This window comes from Rattus norvegicus, chromosome 5 (assembly GCF_036323735.1).
Source record: "Rattus norvegicus strain BN/NHsdMcwi chromosome 5, GRCr8, whole genome shotgun sequence".
Lineage (NCBI taxonomy): Eukaryota > Metazoa > Chordata > Mammalia > Rodentia > Muridae > Rattus > Rattus norvegicus.
In genome coordinates, this window is record NC_086023.1 from 62,958,040 (window position 1) to 62,980,158 (window position 22,119).

The window sequence follows — 22,119 nt, forward strand, 5'->3', positions numbered from 1 at the left end:
TGGAATCATGTATTTTATATTTTTTCTCTCTAAGCTTGCTGTGCGTGTTCAAATGCTCTTCATGAGACCTAACCAGAGGGCGCAGTCTCTGCTGGGATGTCTGAGACTTCCTTTGTCAGTGCAGTTCATCTGGGGCTGTTCACCTTAGCCTCATGCAGACCCTGCACCAAAACCACTAAATCACTGTCTAGGCCTCACCCAGGGCTTTGCTGCCCCCAATCCCCAACCCTATTCCTCCCTGCTTCTGGTCACCTGCTGTTTTCATCTTTTTTCAGATGTGTGCCCAAACCGCAAGTCTGCCTGACTACTTTTGATAAATTTGGATGTAGCCAGTATGAGTGCGTGCCCAGACAGCTCACGTGTGACCAGGCCCGAGATCCTGTGTGTGACACAGATCATGTGGAGCACAGCAACCTCTGCACTTTGTACCAAAGAGGAAAAAGCCTGTCCTACAGAGGCCCGTGCCAGGTGTGTGGTGTGGCTACCAAACCCAAGGGTCCCAGTGAGTTTACGACCTTTTCAGACAAGCAGAACGCAGCCCCACTGAGAAAGGGGTACTGTGGCTAACACTGGGCATTAGCGCTAAGGAGGACTGTAGAGGGTAGCAGACACTGGCTTTGTAGAACCTACTCCTAAGAAAAGACGTAAGATTTCACACCAGGTATGGTCACCGCTATCCATCTTTTGTAGGTCTGTGGGCTGCCATAGAAAACAAATCAGGTCAGGCAGTGGGGGCGGTGGGGGTGCACACCGTTGATCCCAGCACTTGGGAGGCAAAGGCAGGAGGAGATGTATGAGTGTGAGGCCAGCCTGGTCTACAGAGGGAGTTTCAGGACAGCTACACAGAGAAACCCTGTCTCAAAAAACGAGAGAGAGAGAGAGAGAGAGAGAGAGAGAGAGAGAGAGAGAGAGAGAGAGAGAGAGAGAGAACGAGAACACAAATCAGGAAGAAAAGCAGTCTCCCCTTCTTCCCCCACTTCCTGCTTACCCACCCTCTCCCACTGGGCTGAAGTGACAAGAAAATCCCTTCAGCTTGCCTGGCTACTGTTTTCTCTTGGAGCTGGTGGCTCCCAGCTCCAAGACACCATCCATTACACACACACACACACACACACACACACACACACACACACCTCTTCATCCGTGCTCCGTCTTCTCAGCTAGGATGTTTCTCAGGTATATTCTGAACTCCCCAGTAAATCTAGAGTGTGTCTTCTCTGCTCATCCCTCAGCCCCTCCCTCCCCACCTTTCCCACACCCAGCATAGAGTGATAAGGTCCCACCTTTTCATGAAGAGCCATCTTTTTGTTTAGACCTTCATGATCACCAGGAGAAGTGTGGGTGAGGGATATTTTTATCTTGTGTCAGTCTCAGTGGAATAAGCTGACAGTGTCCCAAAGGCTTTTCAGTTTATCTTGTGACAACCTATTACTTAGTCCACCCCCGGACTTTAGAGGGTCCCCAAAACTTAAACCTGTCTTTTCACTTCCTGAAAACAGAGAGATCAGCTCTGTGCTCACAATTAGAAAGTTGTACTGTGGAAGCTTCCAGGCTAAACATGGTTGTCTTTCCTCAGCCTTTCTGCAGAACCACGGAGCCTGTTTGTGGGCACAATGGTGAGACGTACAGCAGTGTGTGCGCTGCCTACTCGGATCGTGTGGCAGTGGATTACTATGGGCGCTGCCAGGCTGTCGGGGTCCTCTCGGAACACAGTGCTGTGACCGAGTGTGCTGCTGTGAAGTGTCCTTCCCTCTCAGCTATAGGTTGCAAACCCATCATTCCACCAGGTGAGCTGAGGTCTTCGGGGCCACCCTGGAAAATGAGCCATTGAGAAGACAGAGCTCACTGGTCTGTAAACCCTGAGAGGTTGTGTTTGTAGGCTCAGCTGAGACAGGGAGATTGCCCATGGTGCAGGCATCCTGGGATATAACGGACAGCAGTGTTATGTGCTTATTATTGTGAGCTGACTCAAAGCCAGGGGTGACCTTAGGCAGCAGTGCTCTGCTGACGTCAGAGCAGCTCGGCAGTTACTAGAGAGCTGGCCCAGGCTAAGAACACTTGTTTTGTAGAAGACCTGGGTTCAGTTTCTAGCACTAATAAGTTGGCTCACACCGTCTATAATTCTAGTTCTGGAGGATCCCATGCCCTTTTCTGACCTCCTCTGGCACCAAGTACACACATGTACACATACATATCAACATACATACATACATACAGGAAAACACTCACACATAAAATGGATAACTCTAATATAAAATTAAAAAGAAAAACAACAGTACAGCAACTTTTTCCCATTGGGCCAACACATGAGCAGGTAAAGTAGCATTTAAATTAAAAAATTAAGGGTTGGGGATTTAGCTCAGTGGTAGAGCACTTGCCTAGCAAGTGCAAGGCTCTGGGTTCGGTCCCCAGCTCCGAAAAAAAAGAAAGAAACAAAAAAATTAAGATTATGGATTAAACACGTAGCATTTACTTATTTTGAAATGCCTAGACAACTAGTTATTAATTAAATGATAGTTGACGTGTTTGGATGAATACAGCATGTCTAATTGGGAGAAGCGGGGTGAGGCTGGGGGAGTTACCTTATCTCAGCTGTGTAGTTGGAACAGAGGGCTCTGTTCACACAAGCCGTGAACGTTGGGTTTCAGGGTCCTTTTCCCCTCAGTGCCTGCTCACCAGGGAGACAGGAGCAGAGGAACCCTCACCCTAAGCCTGCTCAGTACAGGTTGTCCTGAGTCTCCAGAGTCTCCATCTGTGAACTCATCAAGGACTCACCAAGCTGCCACTGTGTGCAGGATAATGTTCTAAGCACCAGGGACCCAGCAGCGAATAAAGCCTCTTCCCTCCTGGAGACCATGTTCCAAGGGAGGGGACATAAGGTTCCCCAAGACCCGACTGTCAAGTCAGAACTTCTGATAAAACTGAGTGAAGGGATGGGAGGGCCTGGTGGGAACTGGGTGACGAACTGTTAATTGTGGCATAAGACAGTCGTCCCATCCCTTGCCATAGTTTTTAATCAGATTAAGGCAGTTTGAAAAATTACATGTGAAGTGAACACTCAGAAGCCCTGAAATTCCCTTGTGCAGATAGAGAAACAGAGAGAGGCCCAGCACAAGCTGTTGGTGAGGAGCAGAGCAGGAGAGGAGAGGCAGGCAGGCCTGTTGTGCTGTTACTCCTCTCCTCAGAGGGGGGATGACTTCGATGATCTTAGGAGCCTGGGTTGGTCGTTGAGCACAACTGAAAATACAATCACCAGGAAGGAGGAGTGGTGATGGCCACGTGGAAGCTGGCCACCTCACCAGTAATTTTGGATTCTCTTTGTTTTAGTTCTGAATGCACAAAAATGGTTTCTGTTACAGGGGCTTGCTGCCCATTATGTGCTGGGATGCTACGGGTTTTATTTGACAAAGAAAAGTTGGACACAATTGCTAAGGTAAGTTGCTTCATAAGCTGGATCTGTTGTAGCATACTGCTGAACTTCTCAGGAATCCTCAAGAGCAGAATGTACTCTCTGTGTAGAGATAAAAAAAACCAGGTCCCTAGACTCACTCAAGGCCGTACCTCACAATCAATAATGGGTTGGTACCCAGGGTGGCTGACTCCCACCCTGTGCTCCCTCCTGCCTCCTTTCTTAGGAAAGCACCTGCCAGCTCAGAGCATGCTCAGGGCTGCTCAGCCAGCATGAGTAGAAATCTAGACGGTCTGCACCCCACCTCATCCCAGTACCCATCCCCCCAGGAGCCACTTCCTGTCCATTCATCTTTTCATTTCCTGCTGCTCTCTTTGGGAGCCAGAACTCTATGATGCCAAATACCAGAGCATCCTTCCTGTCTGTTTCCCTGTGCCCTTCCATCCCAAGCACTCACTTCCCCCACCCCCATCAGCTGGACTGCCTGGATCCTCTCTCTGCCTTAGTGCTAAGATTACAACTATGTCCCACCACACACAGAATTTTTACATTTTGATGTGAGGTCTGTGATTCCAGCTCAGGCCCTCAGCAAGCTCCTGGCCAATGAGAGACCCTGTCTCAAAAACAGTGTCAGTCTCTAGGTGCTCCTGCACCCACTGCCCTTTCAGAAGACTCAGATGTACTTCCCAGAGCTCACACCAGGTTGCTCACAGCCATAGGCACCCCAGCCTCCCTGGTACCTGTACATACGTACAATAGCCTTGCAAAATACACACTCGCATAGTTAAAATAGAATGAAAATAGCTTTTGAAACGGGGAGTAAGTAGCTCCTGAAGAGTGACATCCTGGATGGACCTCTGGCTCATGGGTGTGTGTCTGTGTGTCTGTCTGTCTGCTCTCTTTCCCTCCTTCCCTCCCTCCCTCTCCCTTTCTGTCTCACACACACAGATGGACAGACAGACAGAGCGCATGCAGACCTATATCCTAGCTCTTGAGAGGTAGAGGCAGGAGGATAAGAAGTTCAAGACCATCCCTGGTTACCTGACCCTGTTTCAAACACAGAAGAACCTAAATCGATACCTAGCACTTCTGAGCGGGATCATGGGTGTAAGGTTAGCCTAGTCTGTGTAGCAAGGCCTTGCTCGAAAAAGAAAGGAAGGGGTTGGGGATTTAGCTCAGTGGTAGAGTGCTTGCCTAGCAAGCGCAAGGCCCTGGGTTCGGTCCCCAGCTCCGAAAAAAAAAAAGAAAAAGAAAGGAAAAGGCACTTCTGTCTGGTGCTGATTGCAGCCGCACGCCTCTGTGGGCAGCCCAGACCCCGAGAGACAGGAAGGACTGTGTCCAGCAGAGCCAAGCGTGGTGCCGAGCACACGGTCAAAGAGCCAGGGAGCCTGGGCAGCAAGCAGGGACCCTCTCCAGGCCCTGAAATGTCTTCCAGGTGACAAACAAGAAGCCGATAACCGTTCTGGAGATTCTCCAGAAGATCCGCATGCACGTGTCTGTGCCGCAGTGCGATGTGTTCGGGTACTTGAGCATCGAGTCAGAGATTGTGATCCTGATTATTCCTGTGGACCATTATCCCAAAGCTTTGCAGGTGAGGTTCAGCACACTGCGGCCATCTTGTCAGGGTAGAGTTCGGTGGACTTACAGGGGCAGAGGGGGCCTCAGAGTGAGGAGTCGGGTGCACCTCGGAAGTTGGAGAGGGCAGGGGGAAAGAGCACAGCAGCCTCTGAAAGGCCTGGGGAGTAGGACACTGGCAGGGGCCATGCCTGACCAAGCAAAGCCTCCAGCCCCTCTGGAAGAGGGTTCATCACAGGCAGTCTCCAGGGCCCTCATTCTTCCTCCTCACTGATCAGGAGGCCATGGAACCTCACTCGGGTAGGGCCAGGTTTCATCAGAGAGTTCGAGAACACAAAGAAGTGGATGACCGGATGCAGTTCCAGCGCCTCAGTCCACGCCTGTTTGTGTCCTCACGCTGAAAGCAGGAGTAAAGGCGTCTCCTGTGGCTGTGTCTAGTGAGGGCAGTGTGGGGTGTGCTCTAGTGCAGAACCAAAAATGGCCGACTGCGAGGGCAGTGACAGTGCGGTGTCTAACTTCCATCAGTGCTCCTATGTGTATGCGGTAGGTTAAGGCCCTTAACTTGGTAAGCAGAGTTACAGAAACTCTGGCTAGGGTGGTAAGGACAGGTAAAGCAAGCTGTCTCTGTGACTGTTCTCTTTCTGACACGTGCCAGGAATGTGCTTGCCTGGGCCTGTTCAAGGCTCTGAGAAAGGGTTTTCCTTTCAGATTGAGGCCTGCAATAAGGAAGCAGAGAAAATCGAGTCCCTCATCAACTCCGACAGCCCCACGCTGGCATCCCACGTCCCGCTGTCCGCCCTCATCATCTCCCAGGTGCAGGTGTCCAGCAGTCTCCCGTCATCCGCTGTTGTGGGCAGGCTTCCTCCCGTCCACTCGTTGCCCCTCTTCCTCAGCCTGGGCCTCACTGTGCACCTGCTCCAGACCTGTCCCTGACCACCCTGCAAAGCCTTCCTCCACCCAGCCGTCCCAGCCTGTGAAAGACATTCAGGACTGCAAGACGGTGACCAAGCAAAAACACGTGCGGGTCACCTCTTAGCACCACACAGTATTTTTTAATCTGCCAATATTAGGGGTTTTGCCTTGATTTTTAAATGGTAAACTAGACTGCCCCAATGTAACAGAAGACAACGACGCTCACTGGTGGATCACTGGGCAGTTTACGATTGCTCAGTAGAGGACTCCCCTGGCCCAAAGCCAGCTTGCCATCGCTGATCAATACATGGCCACTTACAGGAGGAGGCCCTGCTTTGTGCCCTAGTCCCCTCAGAGTCCCCGTGAGTGCTGAGGCTGCCGTGTGCTTGTTTCTGTCCGGAAGCTGAGGGCTCAGGAGAAGCCACAGCCGTGACGGAGTGGGAGGAGAGAAACACGGTTGAAGTATCACTAGTTCATCAGGGCTGACTCCGTAGAAATGTAAGGCAGGCTCTAGTGTGTCACAAAAGCACTCATGTGCCTGTCTCACAACTGGCCCTCTCAGCAGCTGCCCTTCTGTGCCTGTGATGGGAGTGGCCCCAAGCGAGCGGCCAAGCACCTGTATCATGCAGCCTTGGATTAGCAGAGACACTCGGCAGTACTCCCACGTTCACAGGGTCAGAGGTCAGGCTTTAAACCACTTGCTGCTACTATGTAATTGCCAAAAGTAAGGTAACTAGTCGTCCGTGTAGGTAGTACATGATAATTTTATTCTGAAGGTGAATAGCCATATGTGTAAATGACAATCATGTGTTAGCCATGCTTCCGTTCATGAAGACACATCTGCTCTTATAATGTGCGCAGTGTGGATATGTGTGTGTCTGACTTTCCTTTTATATAGAACTATAAAGAATGTGGTTTATATATTTAAAGTGTCAGGCTAAATATTAGAATGTTTGCATGTTATCTAAGAAATTGAATACTTTGAATGTTTTACAGTTTGAAATAAGCTATTAATGTAATACTTCCTGTTTGTATGCACCTGAACTTAGATTTTATATGAAGTATTTTTCAGTGTTGTATGTACCCTCTGAGATACTCAATATGCTTGTCATACCAAATGTTGTCGAGCAGTGGGCACTTAGTGCTTTCGGAGGAGCTCAGTGCTGATGTTCTGTACCTCTGGCAGTTGCCTGTTTCTGTCTAAGTGTCCTCAACATACTAGACTTTATTATATGTATATTCCAAATATAGTATTACAGAATATACTATATATATTCTATATATACAGCAATATACTAGAAAGCTTTTCTATTTTAATAAAAGTAATTTTATATGATCATGTGTACTTCCAGGCAATGTGGACATTCCGAATGAAACCGTTCCTCGCCCTTAAGTGAGTTGTGTCTCTACTGTACAGTGAGAGGTCCTGGGGTGACATCATCCCAAGCCAAGGCCTCTAGGAGAGGGACGCAGTGTATCAAACACCCAGGCATGGCCAGGAAGCAGAATCCAGTGCAGACTGCAGCTTCCAAGGCAGGAACAGACAGACAGGTTTATTTCCTTGGCCTCATATTCCAGCTCCAGAGTGCATTTGGGGACAGAGGACTTTACAGTGTGGGGGTGTGCGGTCTCTTGATGAAGACCTGCCTAATTCCATCCCTTACTTCAGATAAGCGTGGGACAACCCTATCATGTCCCTGGCCCCCACCCAGAGCCGCAGCTCTTTTCAATGCTGTCTCATTGCTGTATCCTTACAGAAGGGAGAAAGACCCAGACCCACAGCTGCCCCATGAGTCTCCACCCAAGTGCCAGTCATTTCTGCTATATTTTAGTGGCCAGTGAAAGTCACGTGACTGTTCCTAAGCCCAAGTTCTGGGCAGAATATAAAGTACCCCGTGGTGGTGGTTCTGTGTCTTGGGAAGAGGTTATGAGTATTTTAAACGATGCAGTTCTCATGAGGACAGACAAGCCAGGACTGACTGGGTTTCTATTGGGAAGGTGGGTATGGTATGTTATGACCTGGAAGTCCAGTGGGGTTTGGGTGAGGGAATATAAGAATGGAGATATCTAAAGTTGATCCCATCCTGAGAATATCATCACAACCCCCAAATGGTGATAGAATCAGGGTAGCTTGGGATAATATCCCCAAAGGCCCCGGTGCTAAAGTGGACATCCAGCTACCTCAAGCACAGATCATAATGGCTTCCCAGCAACCAAGCTAGTGGAGCTCTTGCTGGAACACCGCACCTCTACCCCAGCAGTGATCTTGAGATCCACAGGCAGAGACGTAAGCTGAGTGGGCACTGCTGTGCCCTGGAGCCTACCCAAGCAGGGAACACCTGAGAATGCAGGGGAAAGGCCTTCTGCAGGAGGAAGACAGGTTGGCTGAGGTATGAGAAGGACCTGCCTTCTGTCTATGGCTTGGACAATGCAGTCATGTCCACAAACCTTCAGTGTTCTAGCATGGGGGTAGGCCTCAAGAGCCACAGGGAGCCCCTTCCCTCAGCAGAGGCTTCTAGGGGGAAGAACTGTTTCTCAGAACCATCTCTACATCCGTCCTGGTTTCTCTGGCCGGCAGGACTAAGCTCCCACACTAGTTACTGGCTGAGGGGAGCAGGGGCCATAACTGGCTTAGTCCCGGGGCTGTACTGCTGCTGTTAAAAGCAATACAGACTCTGCAGTGTGGTAAGTTAGATGTCAGAGCCGGTGCCTTGCCTACAAACCTCGCTTACTTCACTCCAGAACCTGGTTCTGTCTGTCTGTCTCTGCAGTTTCTGCTTTCTAGAGTCTTAATATGAAAACACTATTTCTTTTTCCATTCTGACTTTGCTGTGTGCACGTCTGTCTCCAGCCAAGTAGGAGACTCCACATGCCTCACACGGAAATGCATTCAACAGCATGGCTATTTAAGCAGCCTCACTTTTTTCCTCCAGACTCTGCCCCAGCTGGAAGACACTCAGAGGCCCTGTGTGGTTGTCCCCTGAGATGGGACAGCTTGTGTTTTGTGTCTCACCTTCCACTGGGAGAACTGCCACATGACAGATGGTGAAGAGGAATCAAGATTCCTGACCTGACCCATTTCCTCAAGGCTATCCAAGGATTCTTGTCATCAAAGCACAGCACCGAACATTCTAAATGAATTCATTCTCTCGTGGGATTCTCGTACTCAGCATTTCTAATACCACACAATTGATAAAATTAAGATTTTACGTTAGGGGCATAGAGAGATGGCTTGGAGGTTTAGAGCACTTTCAGCTCTCGCAGAAGGCCCAGGTCTAGGTCCCAGCACCAAAAGAGTAGTTCACAACCATCTGTAACTTCAGATCCCGGGATCGAAAACCCCCTCTTCTAACCTCCGTGAACTCCTGCACACATGTGGTACACTCACACACACACACACACACACACACAGAGAGACAGAGACAGAGAGAGAGACAGAGACAGAGAGAGAGAGAGAGAGAGAGAGAGAGAGAAAGAAATGTTTTTTTTTCCAAGAAAACTTGACCTTAGGTACCTAAGGAGTGCTTAGAGTAGGAAAAATGGTCCTCCCCAGGGAGATGCACACCAATTGGTTATCCCAAACCAAATCATCAGCCTTGAAAACATACATACATGTAACATTATACAGACTGAGCAGGTCATATTTTGGAATATATGTGTATACACAAATATATGCATGTAATAACATGCATTGAATAATAACATACATTGAATTGCATATAATAACAGCACTGAAATAAAAGAGGCCATGGGCTCAGGAGAGGTGGCCCTAACACTTGCCTGGGCAGCATGGGAGAGCTGGTGGGCTGACTAATTCAGCTACCCTCCGGGCTCAGAGCCAGGGCTTTGAGTTGGCCCACCCCACATCTACCCCATCTCTGATCTGCCGGAGTGTGTGAAGGGGCCAGGCCTCCAGATCCAAAGCTGCAGGAACTCCACAACACAGGGCAACAACAGGGTTTCTGAGGAGTCTCAGTGAGGACCCAGTGTTGAAGGTGTAGCAGAGGCCAGAGACCTGAACCAGACCAATAACTCAAGTAAAGATGCATGGACAAAAAGGTCTACTGTGTCACTCTGCAGCTTCCATGGCAAGAATGGATTTTGTTTGCTTGCTTGTTTGTTTGTTTTCTTTTGGCAGGGAGATTGCAAGGGTGGATATCCAGGGACAGGGAGATGAGTGGGATTGGGGTTCCCAAAGTGAGATTCACAAAGAATTGATAAAACGTTTATTTTTAAATGTCATGAATTTGAAAGAACAAGGAGCAAGGAGAGGTATGTGGAAGGGTTTGGAGGGAGAAATGATGTGATAATACTCTCAAAAATAAAAAAAAATAAAGTTTTAAACTAGTAACAAGTTATGATAAAATGGGAAAGGAAGGAATTAATCCATTATCTTATCCTTCAAAAAGTACGAATCAAATGATGTTTAAAAACCTGAGAAATTTAACATACCAGTTTAATATATAAACCAATGTCCTTTAAAAAGAAGACTTGACCTTAACTGTACTAAGTAGGTATCTCAGTCAGGGTTTCTACTCCTGTACAAACATCATGACCAAGAAGCAAGTTGGGGACGAAAGGGTTTATTCAGCTTACACTTCCACATTGCTGTTCATCACCAAAGGAAGTCAGGACTGGAACTCAAGCAGGTCAGGAAGCAGGAGCTGATGCAGAGGCCATGGAGGGATGTTACTTACTGGCTTGCTTCCCCTGGCTTGCTCAGCTTGCTTTCTTATAGAACCCAGAACCACCAGCCCAGGGACAGCACCACACACAAGGGGCTGGGTCCTCCCTACTTGATCACTAGTTGAGAAAATGTCTTACAGCTAGATCTCATAGAGGCATTTCCTCAACTGAGGCTCCTTTCTCTGTGATAACTCTAGTTGACACACAAAACCAGCCAGTGCAGTTGGTGAGAGTCAGGAATTGAACTCCACTTCCTGTCGGGCAGGTGTTGGAAGCTGTGACTCTGAGGTTACACAGCTGGTTAAAAGCAGAGCAAAGACCTTTCGAGTCCACTCAAAGCTTACACTCACATTAGTTGTTCCATATGTTTCCCCCCAGGTGCAGCTTTTGTTACAGCCCAGGTTTCCAGCAATAATAAAGAGTGATATCAAGCCTGCCCAGCATGATGAAGGCCTCATCTGTCAAGAACGATCAGAGTAATAACAGTGACGAAATGTGGCAAGGTAATGAAATTTTCTGCCATTTTCATAATAGCATCACCTTCAACCCTTTTGTCTGTTACAGCGAATATTGGTGTGTGTGTGTGTGTGTGTGTGTGTGTGTGTGTGTGTGTGTGTGTGTGTGGTGAGCTTGGTGGTAGGGATGAAGGTGTTGTGTACGTGATGTATTGTGGTATGTGTGTGTAATGTGTGTAGGGTATGTGTTTTATATGTACATATGTGATGTGTATATTTTGCATATGTATGTGTGGTGCAGGATTGTGTGTGTGTGTGTGTGTGTGTCGTGCTCGAACTCACACATGGGATATTTGTAGGGTTTGTATGTGCTGTGTGTTCTGTATGTGTGTGGGGTATGTGTGTATTTTGTGCGTGTGTGATGTGCATGGGGTGTGTGGTGTGAGAGGTTGTATGTGTGAATGTGCGTGGTGTGTGTAGGGTGTGTACGTGGTATGTGTGTGTGTTGTGTGTTTTCTGTATGCGTGGTGTGTATGGGGTGCATGGTGTGTGTATGTGTGTGTAGTAAGTGTGATTTGTGTGTGTGTGTAATATGCTGGGTTATGCGTGTATGATGTATGTGTGTGTTCTATGTGTATGGTATGTGTGCTTTGTGTATGTGTATGGGATGTGTGTATAGATGTGTGTGTTCTGTATGTATATGTGTGATGTGTGTGAGGTATGTGTCTCTTAAAAGCCAAAATCACAATGGAAGAAATACAAAGAAAAAGACAAGAAGGGGGTGGTGGCTGTCAATGGATTAGACTGCCTAGCAAGTGGGAGAGTCCGTGTAACCACAGCTGAAGTCTGACATGACAGTAACGGCAGGGAGGTATGTCCTGTCCTCTTTCCAGTTCTGATTTGGAGGCAGGACCCAGGTTCCATCAACTCAGGCTCCTACTCAAGAACTTGGGTCTGGAGGAGCTGACGCAATGTCAAGGAGAGATTCTGAGTTGCTGGAACGTTTTCCCCAAAGGAACTGAAGTAGACGTGACTGCATTTCCTTGAATGTCATCCGCAATGCCAATATAAGCAGAAGATTCAGGTTTCCTCCCTACAAAGACATTTGAGCCTCAAGAAGCAAAGCCTTGACTTGATGGACACCCCTGAGACTGTCCGGCTCAGGAACTCTGTCATCGTGTTGGTTGGTTGGATGGTTGGTTGGTTGGTTGGATGGATGGTTGGATGGTTGGTTGGATGGATGGATGGATGGATGGATGGATGATGGATGGATGGATGGTTGACTGGTTGGATGGATGGTTGGATGGTTGGTTGGTTGGATGGATGATTGGTTGGATGGTTGGTTGGTTGGTTGGTTGGATGGATGATTGGTTGGATGGTTGGTTGGTTGGTTGGATGGATGGTTGGATGGTTGGTTGGATGGATGGATGGATGGATGGATGGTTGACTGGTTGGATGGATGGTTGGATGGTTGGATGGTTGGTTGGTTAGTTGGATGGATGGTTGGATGGTTGACTGGTTGGATGGATGGATGGTTGACTGGTTGGATGGATGGTTGGATGGTTGGTTGGTTGGTTGGTTGGATGGATGGTTGGTTGGATGGTTGGATGGTTGGTTGGTTGGTTGGATGGTTGGTTGGATGGATGGTTGGTTGGATGGTTGGTTGGTTGGTTGGATGGTTGGTTGGATGGATGGTTGGTTGGATGGTTGGTTGGTTGGATGGTTGGTTGGTTGGATGGATGATTGGTTGGATGGTTGGTTGGTTGGATGGATGGATGGTTGACTGGTTGGATGGATGGTTGGATGGTTGGTTGGTTGGTTGGTTGGATGGATGGTTGGTTGGATGGTTGGATAGTTGGTTGGTTGGTTGGATGGTTGGTTGGATGGATGGTTGGTTGGATGGTTGGATGGTTGGTTGGTTGGTTGGTTGGATGGTTGGTTGGATGGATGGTTGGTTGGATGGTTGGTTGGTTGGATGGTTGGTTGGTTGGATGGATGGTTGGTTGGATGGATGGTTGGTTGGTTGGTTGGTTGGTTGGTTGGATGGTTGGTTGGATAGATGGTTGGTTGGATAGATGGTTGGTTGGATGGTTGGTTGGTTGGATGGTTGATTGGATGGTTGGTTGGTTGGTTGATTGGATGGTTGGTTGGATGGATGGTTGGATGGTTGGATGGTTGGATGGTTGGTTCTGTTTCTTTGGTTTGAGACAGAATCACCCCATGTCCATCAGGCGGGTTTGAACTTGAATTTTCCTGCCTCAGCCTTGGGGGTGTGAGGTTGCAGGTGTGGTAAGAACTCTGCAACTGTACTTTATGGAATGTTAAGAAATGGCTCCAAGTATCCAGGCCTGGTGGTGCCGCACACCTTTGATTGCAGCCCTCAGGAGGCAGAGACAGGTGAGTCTGAGTGTGAGGCCAGCCCGGTCTACAGAGTGAGTTCCAGGACAGCCAGGGTTACACAGAGAAGCCCTGTCTTTAAAAAAAGGAAGGGAGGGAAGGGGAGAGAGAGAGAGAGAGAGAGAGAGAGAGAGAGAGAGAGAGAGCGCTCCAAGTATCACTATATCCCTTCTACAGAAGAGGTGAAGGTAAAGAACACGGTGAGGCCCCAGCACGTGGGTCAGAGTCACAGTAGGCAGTGATTCAGAGTCACAGTAGATCCGAGCTCCAATTTGGTCACAGCAAAACCAACTTCAACCCACACTCAAAAATACCCACTGTCCAGTCATTATCCATTTGTAAATATCTTCTAATTTTGCATTTCAGTGTTCTAAGAGGATTTTTTTTTCCAGTGTGATTTAAAACTTTCAATTAAAAATGATGGCTGGGCTGGAGAGATGGCTCAGCAGTTAAGAGCACTGACTGCTCTTCCAAAGGACCTGAGTTCAATTCCCAGAAACCCCATGGTAGCTCACAACCATCTGTCATGGGATCTGATGCCCTCTTCTGGTGTGTCTGAAGACAGCTACAGTGTATTCACATACATAACAAATAAATAAATCTTTTTAAAAAAATGATGGCTGGGGGAGGCCGCAGACAGCCCAGTAGGGGACGGTACTTGTGAAGCTTGATTTGAGTTCAGTCAGAGTCCCCATGGTAGGAAAAAACCAACTTCAGCAAGGTTGTCTCCTGACCTTCAAACTTTAACAAGGAGTGATGCACGCACTTCCCAACATGCACACACATGCACAAGCACACACACACACACACACACACACACACATATGCAGGCACACTCACGCACGCACAGGTGCAGGCACACACGTGCACACACGAGGTTTTCATTTGAGTGGACAACCAGAAGTGGAACATGAGTAGAGAAGGCCGGCAGGCCACTGGGTGCCTGCACTGAGTAGAGAAGGGCACTGGGCACGTGACCTTTGGAACTTCCCAGCCCCTTCCTGCTCCTGTCCACTGCCCTGCTGGCCTCTCCACCCACAGTGAACCATAATATAGTTCCCCTCTGTACACTGCTTCTCAGGAATTTTGGCCACAGAGGAGCGTGACCACCTCTTCACAGAGGAGGAAACTCAGTCAACTCACTCCTCTCAGTTCTTAGATCGTTCTAGAGTCCTCTCGTTTGTTGTTTTGTGTTGTTTTTCTGGGGCTTTTTTTTTTTTTTGGTTGTTTGTATTTTTTTGTTTGTTTTTTGAGACAGGGCTTCGCTATGTTGTCTTGATTGTCCTGGAATTCACTTACGTAGACCAGGCTGGCCTTTAACTCATAGAGATCAGCACACCTCTACCTCGGTAGGCTGGGAATTAAAGACGTTTGACATTACACCTAGCTATGACCAGCATGGAGTTCATTTTGCAAAACATTAAGTTACAAGGGATAGGGGACTTAGTATGATGTATTTATTTATTTATTTATTTATTTATTTATTTATTTATGTTTTGTTTTTGGTTGGTTGGTTTGGTTATTGTTTTAGACAGGATTTCTTTGTATAGCTCTGGCTATCCTGGAACTCACTTTTTAAGCAAGGCTGGCCTCCACCTCTGCTGGGATTAAAGGCAGAGCCCCTCCACCATCCAGCCGTAGTACAAATAATTTCGCAGTAAAGCAAGTAGCAATCCTTTTGCCTCTGTGTGGATTTTTTTTCTTACATGCTTCATAACTAACTCAACATACCTTAACCGTTGCAATGGTTTGAGCGTGGACTGTCCTGTATAGGGATCTGAACACGCGGTCTCCCGCTGGTGGTGCTCTTCTGGAGGGCTGTAGATCCTTGCTGGAGGAAGTGGGTCCCTGTGGGTGTGCCTTAAGGTGTATGTCATGTCCCATGCCCTGCACACTCTGCCTCCTCACTGTGCTTGATCCACATCTTCCTAGGAGTCTGCAACCCTCAAACTTAAAAGGACAAGCCCTTCTTCAAAGACCTAAGTTGTTTCTTATCGAGTATTCTGTCTTCGGTGGGCTGGGGTGGGGTGGAGAGATGGCTCAGCGGTTAAGAGCACTGACTGCTCTTCCAGAGGTCCTGAGTTCAATTCCCAGCGACCACATGGTGGCTCACAGCCATCTGTAATGGGATCTGATGCCCTCTTTTGTTACAAACCATAAAAGTAAGTTTTGGGGCTTTTTGTTTTGTTTTGTTTTTGTTTGTTTTGCTTATACAGTAATAGTCTTCTGAACTTATTGGAAGAGGGAAAAAGTTAAAAGATCAAAAAATAGATGACTTGGTCTGGGGACAGACAGTTCAGCTCAGAGGTAGCTTGCCGAGCCTTGCAAGGTCCCAGGCTCATCTCAGAACTACAACAAACAAACAAACCAAGCTAGAATGACTGGACCGATGTCAAAAAGTATAATTCACAGGAAGAAATACAGAGAGAGAGAGAGAAAGAGAGAGAGAGAGAGAGAGAGAGAGAGAGAGAGGAGATCTGGGTGGGTGGCGTCAGTTTATCAGGATGATAAAAGTCATAAATGTTTATGTTCAAATAAAAAGGTTCAAAGTATATGAAGCAGACAGATAGAATCTCTGTCCCCCACTTACAGTTTGAGATATGAGGTCTCAGCTGTCCCGCCGCCATACCTTGGCTCTGCCCTCGTGGACTCTAAACCTCTGGCACTGTAAACTCAGTTAAATGTTTTCTCTTAGAGGCCACCGTGATCACGTGTAATCTCACAACAATAGAACAGCAGCCAATTCCGATGCTGAACCAGAGCGGGCGGGGCAACTTGTCTGGGGTTGGGGGAAGACTTGTCAGAAGATCCCGCAAGGGACTGGGACTGAGATGTTGGTACTGGGTGCTTAGTTAAACACACCTTTGCCTCTATTCAAACCTAAACCTCACGTAAGGACCCTAAGATGGGGACCATCATAGACCGCTTCCTTCTTCCCGGTGTGACCCGTTGATTCCATCTCCCTTTCCTTGTACTGTGGGTGGGGCTATCTCCCCTTCATCTTGGTCCGTGTGCTCCATCGATCTGTCAGCCTTGCTTTCCTGCCTGTGGACAGGGGACACAGTGGAGCAGCCAACACACAAGGCTGACAAGAGACAAGAGACAAGTCCTATCAAACATCAGACACCTGCCGTTGTTCCAGCATCCTGGGCATTGCACCCACAAGAGGAATGGGTGCAGCTCACCAGTCTGCCGTTTGCTCTTCTCTTGAGAGTCCGGGAGAGCCTCACAGCAAGTCCGTGCTGGCAGGGAGGTCATTGCAGCCACCGTTCACAGAGAAGAAGATGTAGAGCAAAAATGACATAACTGGAGTAACAGGATAACCACACTAATCAAACAGCGAGGGAGCGGCAGAGAGAACCGCAGGATCCAGTACAAGAGGCAGAATGGGCAAGCTTCACCAGACAATGGCAAGTCCTGTTTGCTTAGTGATGGTGGGGGGCAAAACATCCCTAGGCTGAGTATAGTCACCCCAAGTGACAGTGGGGCTGAGTTACACCCCAAGGCTCAAAGTTCTTAAATGAGACAAATCCAACAAAAATTGATTAAATTGATTAGGAGCTGGAGTCAGGAGAATAAGGAGTCCAAAGCCATCCTCGGCTACATGGCTAGTTTGAAGTGAGCCCAGGCTAGGTAACAAAACAGAAATTGGGTTAACCTCTCTTCTTGGTGTCTGATGTTTGATAGGACTTGTCTCTTGTCTCTGCTGGCTAAGGCATGAGCTTCTTAGGTTCCAGTCACCCAGTTGCCCTTAGTAGGAATCAGGTTTACCAGCACTTAAGTCTACTCGGCAAGGCGGGTTCACAGCACAGGGCGCACCGCCATAGACTGTGCTGACCAGAGGCTGTTTAGCCTTCCGGGTCTCCGGCTGAACACGGTGTACGTGCGACTGATGCTTGTCCTCCCCACGCAGTAGGTGACTTCTCTGAGCTCAGCTGTTTCCTTATGGCCCTGCAGTTCTGGTTCCTCTGAAATAGCTTTCTAGAGATTCTAGGTGTGATAGGGACCCCTCCCGGGTCGTTTGATCTCTGCAAAATGGAGCAGAGAATTGAATGCAGGGAGGCAGAATCCCTACCCAGCACTAAAAGTTCCTTTAAGTCAGATGGGCACCAGTATCCACTCTACTCCCTCCCATTTGGAAGTGCTAGGAGGCTAGGAAGTATATTTGCTGACCACAGGGGTGGGGGGGTGGGGGGGGTGGATAGGAATAGTGGGGGGTGAGGCAGCCTTTAGCTCTGTGCTAACTTCCTGGATACATCTGCACTCCATACTGCAGGTTCCGGCCAGGTGTGGTGGTACAGACCTCACCTAGAATGGGCTGAACGTGGACACTTGTCTGACAAACAACCTGGAAACAAAATATATTGAGAGTCATAGACTATGTACAGCTGGGGACATCTGCGTCACAGCACTACGGAGGGAGAAGCAGAAAGATCAGAACTTTAAAATCATCCTCTAGATCTAGGGAGCCCCAGACCAGCCAACTCAAAAAGTAAAGTAAAGAAATAAAATAAGGGGTTGGGGATTTAGCTCAGTGGTAGAGCGCTTGCCTAGGAAGCGCAAGGCCCTGGGTTCGGTCCCCAGCTCCGAAGAAAAGAACCAAAAAAAAAAATAAATAAATAAATAAATAAATAAATAAATAAATAAATAAAATAAAATAAAATAAAAGTGATAAGAGAGTCAGCTTATCAGATAAAGGCCAAGATTCACATTGGCTGGAAGAAGGAACAGATTCCCACAAATTGCCCTCTAAAACGACATGGTAATCAAACACCCAGACATGCCCCCCACACCCCACACTGAGAACACACACAGACACACACACACACCCCAAGTGTAAAGATAAAGCCTCACTATGTAGACCAGGCTAATCTTAGCTCACAAAAATCTGTTTGCTTCTATTTCCCAAGTGCTAAGAATAAAGGCATGTGCCACCATGTCTGGCCCAAGTAAATGTATTTTTAATATATTTATAATACTCTGGGTGAGGGGGGCAAAGTGTCCTCGTAACCTGTGACCCATTAAACTTTTTTTTTAAGATTTATTCATTTATTATATATAAGTACACTGCAGCTGTCTTCAGACACACCAGAAGAGGGCATCGGATCTCTTTACAGATGGTTGTGAGCCACCATGTGGTTGCTGGGAATTGAACTCAGGATCTCTGGAAGAGCAGTCGGTGCTCTTAACCACTGAGCCATCTCTCCAGCCCCCCATTAAACTTTTTATGGTGAGAAAAATGTGTTTTGAATTAGCCAGGGGGACTCGGTTTAGACGATGCCAACGTGTAGGGGTGCTGAATCCAAACTCGGGTGGGGAATTTGGGTTGGTCTCAAAGGCAGTGGGGGTCAAGAGGATAGATCCAAGTTGGGCAGTGGGCACCACCCTGGGACGGCTGGAGCTGGAGGGCTGGGGAGTGTTCAATTACAACCTGGGGGCGCATAGCGGGAGGGGGTCCAAAGAAGCTGCGTTTGGAGTGTGGTGTCACTCGGAAAGGGAAACAGAACACTGGGGAGCTGGGAGACGGGGTGGGGGGTTGTGGGAGGGGGTGTTGCAGAAGACTGAGTCTGGGAGGGTACCGACCCCTGGTGGCGCCAGAGGGAACCGTACCTCACCAGGCCAAGTGAGCACAGCAGTCTTGTTGACCCGTCTGTCGCGCAGGAACCGTGGGGAACTACGGGGAAGGCGCGGACTTCCCTAGGTCTTGCGCGCGCACTTTCAGCTCTGGGAGAAGCGGCTCAGAACCAGAGTTCGTGTTCACATCTGGACCGCCCTAGCCAGCGGCGGAATCCCACCGGGCCAAATGAATTCTAGGGGTGACTCGCGCGCCTCCGCCTGCAGCAGCCTTTGCCTTATAAGGCGGGGCCGGGCGGCGCCAGGGGAGTGGCTGTGGCTGCCCCTGCCCCTCCAGGCCCCGGCCAGCTGCTGAGACCCGCTACCCTGCGCAGCGCAGCGGAGCCACAGCGGAGCCGAGGAGCGCACACAGCAGGCCATGGGCAAATCAGGTAAACCACCGGTACGGCCCGCCGGGGTGCGGGGATGGCGCCTGGACCCTCGCCGTCACCCTGCCCCACCTGGGGCATGAGCCCCTGGGAGCCCCTGGAAGGTCCTTGTCACTCTCGCTGCAATGCGGGACCCCTTGGTGCGGGATGGAGACTCCGCGTGCTTTGCAAAGCGCTCCAAGGAGCAGCCGGACTGTTGCTGGCTCAGCCTGGGGGTGGAGGTAGCGGTAAGAACACCAGCTAGGAGAGAAAGAAAGTAGGGTATGAAATGGGGGGTCCCGCTGGCTGCGAGCCAGGGATTGCGTCAGTGAGGGTTTTCAAGCGCTGGTGGGGATGGCTGAGTCTGCCAAGGCGTGGCTATGCTTTGTTCCAGAGGAGGACAAAGTTACAGTGGGAAAAAGTCACCAAACCGTGACTAGTCTGGTTCTACCCAACTACAGGCAGCTCTGAGAATCTTTCTGGTTCCTGAGTCCCCTCTGTGCCAGGTTGGGTGCTGTGCAGAGCCGCTCCCGCTGTGATCTCTGCCCTGCTGCCGCCCGTCCTCACTACTGTGACTGTAAAGTTTAAGTTTCTGAAGAGCAGTTTTCCTGTCGCTCCCTGCTTGCCACCTTCCACCCCATTGTCAGTCCCTCTGGTTACTGGCAGCACCCCCTTCTGCCACACAGCTGCGCTGGCTGGCAGGCACTCAGGTCCCTTCCCCTCAGTGTCCCGGGCCAGTCTTCACCACTCCCACCATCCAGCCTAAAACCGTCCCCATCCTTCTGTGCACAACTCCTGTGAAGGGGATTCCATCCCCAATCTCTCCCTCCTCCTTCTGAGGGACAGCCCACACCCTGTAACATTTGTTGTCACTCCTGCATAGACTAGGGACAGGTGGGCAATAGATCTTCATACTTCAGACCTCTCCCTCGTGGGCATCAAGGTTTCCTATTTATTAGGACATCATTCCTGCCTCGTGGGAGTCTCTAAAGCAGTGGTTCTCAACTCTGCTAATGCTGCAACCCTTTAATTCAGTTCCTCATGTTCTGGTGACCCCCCACCCCCACCATAAAGTCACATAGTCGATACTTCATAACTGTAATTTCAATAGTTACGAATCATAATATAAATGTATGTGGTGTGCAACGCAAGCGGCCCACAAGTTGACAACCACATTAGGGAGTCAATGAGCTGTCAGCCTCAGATGAGGTCCGCTGTCCTGCCCTAGATGCACGGGAAGTGTGGTCTTCCCCGACCTGGTCCTAAACTGTTTTTCTTCCAACTTTAGTGACATGCCTGCCTGGACCTATTGATCATTTGCTATGTGATACTAAGTATTTTTTTTTCTTCCTTCATGCCTCAGTTTACCCACCTGTACAAAGACGGTGTCCCATACGATCTCTATTTGAAACTTTTTTTTTTCTACTTGAAACTTAACTCCTTTGTCTCCGGACCCATGGGTCAGCCCAGGTTTTCTCTAAAGCTGCTTTTCATTTGATTAATATTTATTGTTACTGTTATCACTTTAAGACATGTTCTCACTATATACCTCTGTCTACCCTGAAACTCCCTAGATAGAACAAACCCGTCTCAAACTCACAGAAGGAATCACTTGTCTCTGCCTCTCTGGTGCTAGGATTAAAAGCAGGCCCCTCCCTGCCCCACCCCACTCTAAAGATACATATTGATTGTTTCCATTGATTGTTCACAGCTCCTGCTCTAAGACACAATTTTCTAGAACTGCACATGGGCTGCCTTCCTGCTGCTGCACCCCCCATCTCTCTCTCTGTCCCCTCCCTCTTGCCGTCGGTCCTCTCTTCCAAGCTGTGGACCTGGTGAGGTGGAGGGACAGCCTGACCTTTAGGAATGTTCATTTGAGTTGTGAAATGAGTAAATGAAACTGAATGGGGAAGAGACCCAGGAAGAGGTAGGAAATGACCCAAGGTGTGCAAGTGAAGGAGGGCGCAGGAAGCAGGAAGCACAGGAGAGAGGCCTCATCTAGAGGCTCATCAAAGGAGCCTGATCAGGTTTAGAGGGTTTGGGGAAGTTCTGAGACAGAGGGTGCCACGGAACATGGTAGGACCAGTGTGTGGCAGAGAGGAGGATCAGAAGGGAGAGAGTAGAGGGAGAGAGTGGAGAGACTGCCTCCCCACAGATGACAATACTGCAAATACCTAGGGCCTTGCTTCTTAACCGGTGTCTGTTTGTAGTAGCCCCGCCCAACGGATCGTTATACAACTCCAGGTGTGCGGGCTTCACACAGCCCTACAAATCAAATATTGACTGATAACAATTCATACGGGAATTCGTTTCATTATTGTGTTCTGTGTGCTCCGGGGAGTGAAGGCCAGAGGCAGACACTGGGTGTCTTCCTCACACGCTCCTTAATCTTCTCAGACAGGGACTCTCTGAACCTGGGGCTGGCTGATTCAGGTGGACTGACTGGACATCAAGCCCCCCGAGGCCCAGGATCTTCCTCTCTGCCTTCCTAGCTCTGGGATTACAGGCATGGTGGCTGTGCCCAGTTTTAGAGTTTGGTTTGGGGTTTTTCAGATGTTGTTCTTAAATAGGAATACTGGGATCCAAATGTAAATCTTTATGCTTGTATGTCAAGTATTTTTCAAAAGACATTTCCCCTGCTCTAAGAAATTTATTTTAAAAGACAGACAGACAGACAGACAGACAGACACACACACACACACAC

General features: G+C 48.8%; 2 protein-coding genes across 5 annotated transcripts in view; both read left to right on the forward strand.

Moving 5' to 3' along the window:
• The window catches only part of Reck (reversion-inducing-cysteine-rich protein with kazal motifs), a 66,558-nt gene extending 59,323 nt beyond the window's left edge, over positions 1 to 7,235 (forward strand). For 2 of the 3 annotated variants that reach the window (XM_063287725.1, XM_006238069.4), the window contains 5 exons: positions 276 to 468; positions 1,577 to 1,787; positions 3,360 to 3,433; positions 4,845 to 5,000; positions 5,693 to 7,232. In XM_063287725.1, coding sequence (XP_063143795.1) covers positions 276 to 468; positions 1,577 to 1,787; positions 3,360 to 3,433; positions 4,845 to 5,000; positions 5,693 to 5,917 — 859 coding nt within the window. In that variant the 3' untranslated portion in view covers positions 5,918 to 7,232. Of the gene's footprint in view, positions 1 to 275; positions 469 to 1,576; positions 1,788 to 3,359; positions 3,434 to 4,844; positions 5,001 to 5,692 lie in introns of all 3 variants that reach the window. The other variant, NM_001415923.1, reaches the window with a different exon arrangement.
• Positions 7,236 to 8,123: 888 nt separating this feature from the next.
• Positions 8,124 to 22,119, forward strand: part of Glipr2 (GLI pathogenesis-related 2) — a 31,854-nt gene continuing 17,858 nt past the window's right edge. The window contains exons 1-2 of one of the 2 annotated variants that reach the window (XM_006238140.5): positions 8,124 to 8,286; positions 10,961 to 11,085. In XM_006238140.5, the coding sequence (XP_006238202.1) occupies positions 11,025 to 11,085 (61 nt within the window). In that variant the 5' untranslated portion in view covers positions 8,124 to 8,286; positions 10,961 to 11,024. 2 annotated transcript variants of the gene reach the window in all.